This window comes from Asparagus officinalis, chromosome 2, assembly GCF_001876935.1.
Source record: "Asparagus officinalis chromosome 2, Aspof.V1, whole genome shotgun sequence".
Classification (NCBI taxonomy): Eukaryota; Viridiplantae; Streptophyta; class Magnoliopsida; order Asparagales; family Asparagaceae; genus Asparagus; species Asparagus officinalis.
The window spans coordinates 76369177-76376822 of NC_033795.1; the positions used below are offsets into that span (position 1 = coordinate 76369177).

Consider the following 7646-nt stretch of genomic DNA (forward strand, 5'->3'; position numbering starts at 1 on the left):
GAATTTTTAGACTTGCAGATTTCATAGTACTTTTAAGAATGACTAGAGGGCTAATTTCGTATAGCTCCCTAAACTCTGGGGGTGTTTCAAATCATTCATTGAACTTTTGTTTATCTCACTTGAAGCATCCTGAACTTGGCGGTATCTCACAAAATGGACCTAAACTTTATACGTTTCTCACCCGACCCCCCTACATGCAGTTTGAAAGAAAAAAATTGAAAAAAGTTAAAAATTTTAAAAAATTTCTTGAGAGAACAAAACACAAAATATGTAGGAGCTGTAAATGATAAATTTTAAAAAAAATAGAGATTTTGTCCTTTGACAACATTTTAGTTATTTTCAGAATACAAGTAGGAGGTCCTACAAGAAAATGTCAAGAGTTCAGGGGGTTTTCTGACATACCTGAAAAATATAAAAACTCAGGAGGTTTTGTTGGTATACCTCAGAGTTCAATGGGTTAAACTAGATAAACAAAGCTCAAGGGGTTATACGCAACAGCCCAAAAGTTCAAGGGAGTTTTGTGGAATTAGCCTATGATTTGCCAAACAAAACACCCGTAGTCCCGCTCGCCACCAAGAGGGGCGGGGAAAAAAAACAAAAAACATCTTAATGCCATAGCTACAACAAACAGCTGTCCAGCTGTAAATCTTTTTGCCAAGAGATTCACTGTTCAAAAACAGATTCAAACATTAAACCCTGCGAAAATTTAATCTCAATCATTTTTCTTCAGACAACGAACGAAAACAGAACACCAGCAGATGTGTCTACAAAACCAACGAGAGCTCGTAGAACAGACGCAAGAACTCCCTTCGACAAAAATATGATAATCAATAGTTTTAAGTCTTTAGCCTAATCTATCAAAGGCTACTTCGTTTCTAGTAATCCTGACAGTATTTGTATTAAACCAGACATTAACCATATTTCAAAAGAAACATCACACAAGAGTAAATATAGAGTGCAGAAATGGAGGTGTAATGATGTCATGACATCCACGGTAAATATTCGTTACTCCTCCATCGCTGAGACCTCTGCCTGTGATTGGGAAACTTTGACTTTGATCTTCGGGAGAGTAAGCGAAGAATCCTGTTGAAGAGCAAGAGGAGCCTTGACCAAGTTGATGCTCTGGTCCAATTCTCTCGCTGCTTCCTTCTGCTCTTTCTGCTTCTTCCCCTTCATCCTGTGGTTATGCCCCAAAAACGCAAAATTCAAATGGGAATCCGAAAACAGAATCGAAAGAAAGAAGAAGTGGCATCGAAATCGGAAGAAAAAGTAGGCGAAACATACCTCTTTTCGTGGTGCTTTGCCTCTCTAGTTACTCTGACCTTGTCAATCTTCTTAATGGCCTTCAGTATCTTCTCAGTAACATTTCTATCATATCTCTCTGGCCTATTTCTCTTCCTCTCAAACTCAAAGGTAGAGTCCTTTTTTAAAAAAAAGTAGCAATTAGTTAACAAGCTTATGAAAATTCGAAAAGTAACGTGAGTAGCCAGTTTTGGAGGACAATTAGTAGGCTTCGGGTTATTTCACATACCTGCGTCATATCCTTTCCATGCAATCGCCTGTAGGCCTTTGTCCACTTCACTTTGCGAGGATTTCGTTTCATTTTGAAGTTCTTGTGGCATTTTGATCTGCAGAACCTGAAGATCTGCAGAGGAATTGGTTGTAAGAATGCGAGAAGTTACGGTAGACTAGCTAACAAAATCTAATACCTGGATATCCATTCTGTGTGTATTATAGTATACATACAATATATAACAACGAAAATCACAAATGTAACTGCTTGTTCATTTGATAAGAAAGTATAGCAAAGTGAAAAAGACTGGGATCATGTCAGCGTCTACACTAGATGTGATTTCAAGGACATTTCAATTCTTTTGGTTCCTTGATGTACAAGACACTACCATGCTTGAATACTTGTGGACACCTCTTTTACTCTCCCAACACATTTCAAGTCCTGACAACGAAAATATCATAGTATGAGGTTTAGATTCCAGCATCCCAGAAGGCCAGAGCCCCACAGATGATGATTATCATTTGTTGAAGAAACTTCTGGAAGAACTTCAAAGAATATTCATTTTTAAATTTTACATTATTTTCCAATTTAATTTTTCACAAAACAAAAGAATAAACAAGATAATATAGGAAAGTTATTACAAGTACTTGCATATTCATAGTTATATTCATGTTAATTTGATTATATACCATGTCACTAATGATTGAATTAACAATGTGAATGCATACCCATAAAGAGTAAGATTTTGTCATATCATTTTCAATATATAGTTTTTTGCAAAATCATAGAGCCATTTTCATTATGTAGTTCAAATAAAATATGTATAATCTATATTCTACAATTACATATTATAATCCAAATGTGTTTTTCCTTATGATCTTCATATTCTTTGCAGCGACTGTCAATTTAGTTTGGAAAATATAGAGCGGACTATACTTTGTGACAGCAAACAAACATTCTTGCAAAACACAAGAAGTGAACGTACAAAATTGTAACCAACTTCCCTGCCCAGTTTGGTGCACGACATTTAATGGTTAAGGAAATTACAGATTAAAAACTCTTTCCAATAATAATATTACCTTAGAAAGAATGGTTCATTTGTAATCTAAGGATCTCTTTAGTTTATTTTCTAATATATCAGCATATCTCAAAGTTACTTTTCAATTCAGCATAATATATATATAACAGTTGACTATTTGTATAAAAGTGTCATCGTAGTGTTTTGCAGTACATCCAAATAGTATCAAATGGAAGGGATTTCTTATGTGAGTTTTCTTTTCCTTTCTTCTATGCACACAGACACTATTTGCAGTATATGTTCTTTTAAAAGAGTAAAGGAACTAGAGTCACTATTTCCATTATATGTTCTTCTAAAATATTCAGAAACTTCCCACTTCACTATCTTGATATGCGTAAAGATGCCAAAATCACATTTCCAGATGTTTAATTTCTTTTGTTCCTTGACTTTATCCACCCAAGCACACAAACTTTCTGTCTTTGATCTCTATTATTTAAGTTTTAATCTTCACCTATATTAATAAACATATACCACTTCTCCTACTGAAGCTCTTCTAGCAAGTTCATATTCACTGTCATGATCTTCACATGATTTATGACACCAAGTCATATGGATGTTATGTTAAGACCCAATGTTTAAAAAAAAATACTGACTCCTATAAAGCTTCAACAACTTTGAGTTGAGCTTCATAAAAGAAGCAATATTGTGGGAAAAATATTGAATAATGATAGTGATGACATTAATAGTAAAGGACCAAACTATGTTAGGGAAAGGTTGATATTGCGATCATAATGATAATGGTAGAAGCATACTGTTGATGAGGGTTTAAAGTAAACTACTTCTTTTGGATAATTTTTAAAGTGCATTAAGCAAGATCCTCGTGAAATAGCACTAATCATAACAAAAACTACTAAAGCTACTATCCAGACAACATGAATTTCTTGTCACAAACATAAATCTATGCATCACTTTGTAAATAATTTTAGTAAACAACCTACAAATAAACTCAAAAAATTCAACAATAAGCCAAAAACATGACATTCATCATAATTATGGAAGAATAGGATCCTACCTTTGCATCATTGCGAACAAACTGAATCCCATGCCCAGGGTATATGGTGGATGAACAGAACCAGCACTTCTCTAACCTCATTGTAGTTCCTGATCAAGTAGACCGCTGAAACAAAGCATGGTAACATTAAAATATTTCAAGAGAGGCCATAAACCAAGTAGGCTTAGCATGCAGTACTTGAGAACAATAAATGGCTAGAACCAGTGAAATATTGCTTCTATATCGAGAAAATGACATTTTTCAAGACAACAGATGGACATATTAAGACATTTACCAAGACAAATGACCTATTAAGGTTATAAGTAGATAGGCTAACACTAATTCAGCATGCAAGTGCACATTCAAACATGAAACACAAGAAGCAAACTTCATTAAAAATCTACATTCAAGCAGCCTTTTCCTTAAGTAGCAATCCGTAGAGTACACCTAACCTAGCTCGGATCAATTAGTAAATTACTTTTGTGCATGAAAACATGCAGCACAAGGTCATCTGTCGGGCGTGTCAAAATCGTTGATGCATGGAAGATACTACTAAATGACATATTCGCAGAAAGAGAATCAAAGACAAGCAGCAAGATTAAAAAGTTGTGACAAGGGGGGGAAAAAGTGGTGATGACTGATGGTTGCAGTAAGTTCACTGAAAAGGAGCCTGCTTGCTTCAAGGAAAGGTAATAACAAATGGTTTAAATAGCTAAGGTATATAATTTAAAAAATGAGTGGCTCACTTTTTTTCCCTTATAAAAAGACAGCAATGACATGTAACCAAGAAGAAAATGTGCTTCTTAGTCAATGAAACTCGTAAGCAAGGAAATTAAAATAAATAAAAACATAGTTTCTTTTTCTTGAATTCAAACAAAGCACAAGTCAGGCTTCTCAAAAACAGCAGTAATTTATGCTTATTTGAAGCCCTTTCTTGCAATATCGACAAATGTACCGTTAGAAGAAATGTAAATAGATAACCACTGCTAGTTAGATCATTTTACATTGGTCTTATTTGGCACAAAAACCCAAAAGTTAGCGAAGACGAGCATGCAATTGCCATACATAAGCAAAAAAATCAAAGACAAGTTTGCGATTGCCACCACGTAACCAAACTACATCCAACAAAAGTTAAAGACAATCTAGAAAAGAGAAATATAAACCATACTCCTAGATGAGTAGTCGGAAAGAATACGATTGGAATAGGAAATTAAAAATTATCCTATAATTATTTAAAATTAAATGACTAGGGTTATTCGTTTACAATATAATTTAGATTTTTTTATTTATCAAAACATAAAAATAATCCCTAATTAAGACCTAATAATTAGAGTCGTAAGGAAGCATGTCGTCTTTTAAAAGATTACTAGAGAACATGAAATGAACAACTTTATCATACAGACTGCATAACGCGAACAGAAGTAATCCATAGAAAGGATAACAAATGTAGAGAAATTTACATCAATGACGAGGGGGGAAAGATAACATGGGTAAAGGAATCTATCTATTAGAAGGGCATTAGAGATCAATAAATGATGGAAAATGCGAAAATAATTAGCAAAAAAACTATTAACCGAGGAAATAACAGCACCCGAGGTCGTGGACGGCGCCGGAGGAGTTGATGACGAAGGTGGAGACGGCGGACCAGGGGGAGGGGGAGGACCGGAGAGCTAAGAGCGCGGAGAAAAGAGAGAGAGAGATAGAGGGGCGAAGAAAAGAAGTTAGGGCTTTGAGAAGAGAAGGGGCCAAATCTCAGCCGTTGGTTACGTGGAGAGTATATGTCGGCCGTTGATTTAATGTGATAAGGCAAAATTGTCTCACCATATTGTAAAAATTTACACTGATTTTCAATAGGGTAAAAGGCCATTTACTAGGGGTGGAAACGAATCGAATCTGAACAAATATCGTCTTATTCGAATTCGAATTCGGCGCAAATAGCACTATTCGTATTCGTGTTCGAGATCGCCTCGAATAATATTCAGAATTCGAATTCGCTTCGTTTAGTTGTGTACGTGTTCGGTAACTATTTGCGAACATTCGATTAACAATATTTCCTGGTTTTGATATCAAGTTATTCATCAACTATTCGATATCTATTCGCCAATTATTCGAAAATCAATATATTTGGAATCTACAACAATATAGCAATTACCAAGTTACCAACTTACCCAGTAGGTCAGTATCACATTACTATTCGAATTTGACTCGAATAGTACATAAATCAACATGCATCATGTTATGAAAAAATCGTTTTCAATTGCTTAAAAATCAAAACAGAATAAAAATACTAAATTTCACACTGAATCAAGACCCAAATATCTTGATTTCCCATCATAAAATCATAGGTCATCAGAGGACAAAGTTGTAGCTTTACTTATCAAACAAAGCACGCAACTCCTCTCTAAGTCACTTAAGCATACTAATAACTCCTATTTTGAAGGCCGAGCAAATCAAATGGACATCAGAGCATCAATGATAACTAATGGTATCGCTAATAATTTACGTCGCTTGCCACTAGAGAAAAACATTGAGCCGGATTATTAGGTAGTGAAGAAAGATGAGAGTTCACCTCCGACGATTAAACGAAGCCGATTGAAATTACAGATCTTGTGCAAAATTATCTGTGAAAGGCATAAAGAAGCAACCTTTAGCGATCAGTATAAATTAAAAATCGGGAATAATGGTGGTAACCTTAAGCTTCAACTTACATTTTGATGACTCGAGAGGGAAGACGGTCGAGGGAGGAGTAAACGACGATCTTCGAGGGACGACGAGCTTCGAGGGAGGAGTCGGCGGCGAGATTCGAGCGACGAAGAGCTTCGAGGGAGAACAGTGAAAACCCGAGCCCTAGAATCTGAAGGAGGAGGCTGACTGAAACAGAACGAGAAAAGTGAGAACCCTAGAAACCACTCTCACCTATTTATATGGGTGACATTTGTAAATAAAATTTTACACAAGTAAATTTGCAATAAGTTCAATTAATAGGACTAAAATGCAAAAACTAATCGAATAGTTAATGAACTCCGGAATCGAACATACACTTCGGTTAAATTCTATTCATTCATAAACCGGATACTAAAAGTTATTTGTTTGGTTCTAAATGAACCGTCGAATCGAACTTGATCGAATACCTAGACGAATAATAACCGAACTTTTTATTAATTATTCGGTTCACTTCCGCCCCTAATCCATACTCAAATTGCTCCTCCTATTTATTTATTTTTTCTCAACTTCGTCTTTGTATCTCTGATTAGACGTAAATTTAGTCCTATTTTAACTCTCTATTAAAAACTCCATTAAACATGAGTTAAAAGGGCAATACTGCCCTAATGAAATTAATTGGCCGGGATACATAGTCATCATACAACTTTCAAGTGCTTATATGCCCATTGATATATGATAGTTTAAAATAAATACTTAATAATTATTAGAATAAATTTTATGGTCGTTTCTTTGCGTGTATAATAATGCCTGATTGTATCAAATTGTGTGCTACTTCTCAAGGCCCTTGTTTTTCTTGGTTAAGTAGGACTACAATTATGTATGATAGAATTTCAAGTTAAAATGCACCAAAGAAGGATGTAGGGCTGTCCATCCGGGCCGGCCCGGCCCGGAAAACCGGGCCCGGGCCGGGCAAAACCCAAGCCCGGACCCGGGCCGGGCAAAACCCAAGCCCGGACCCGGGCCCGGGTGGTCCGGGCCGGGTCCGGGCCCGGGCCTGAGCGGGCCGGACACCGGGCCGGCCCGGTTTGTTTTTTTTTTTAAATTTTGTTTTTTTTTATTTTTTTAAATTTTAACAAAACCATAAATTATAAATTATTATAAAAAATGTCATAAATTTTATTAATAACTTGAAATGAAATGACATAAATTACAAGTACAAAAAATGATAAAAATAACTTCTTTATTAATAATCGGTAAATCCTTTACAAGTATAAATTTATTTCGAAATTCGTCGCATCACAATAGATGAGTACATCCCAACTAGGTTGGCACCTACTCACCCATATCACTATCATTTGCAACTTTTTTCGAAATAATTTAATTCAAATTTAAAGCTAAGA

At 35.4% G+C, this 7646-nt stretch overlaps 1 protein-coding gene across 3 annotated transcripts; it reads right to left on the reverse strand.

The window, feature by feature from the left end:
• On the reverse strand, nucleotides 701–6462 carry LOC109831667 (probable ribosome biogenesis protein RLP24). 3 transcript variants are annotated; one of them, XR_002244521.1, is made up of 6 exons: nucleotides 5174–5284; nucleotides 3604–3708; nucleotides 1532–1645; nucleotides 1285–1421; nucleotides 949–1177; nucleotides 701–915 (listed from the first exon to the last, which is right to left on the reverse strand). XR_002244521.1 is itself a non-coding variant. In XM_020399042.1 (6 exons), exons 3-6 carry the CDS (start codon nucleotides 3682–3684, stop codon nucleotides 1006–1008), a joined length of 504 nt encoding a protein of 167 aa, XP_020254631.1. In that variant the 5' UTR covers nucleotides 3685–3708; nucleotides 6152–6203; nucleotides 6291–6462; the 3' UTR covers nucleotides 701–1005. The 3 variants fall into 3 exon arrangements, 2 of the variants coding, with proteins under 2 accessions (XP_020254631.1, XP_020254630.1); XM_020399042.1 differs by lacking the exon at nucleotides 5174–5284 and adding exons at nucleotides 6152–6203; nucleotides 6291–6462 and having other exon boundaries at nucleotides 701–1177; XM_020399041.1 differs by having other exon boundaries at nucleotides 701–1177.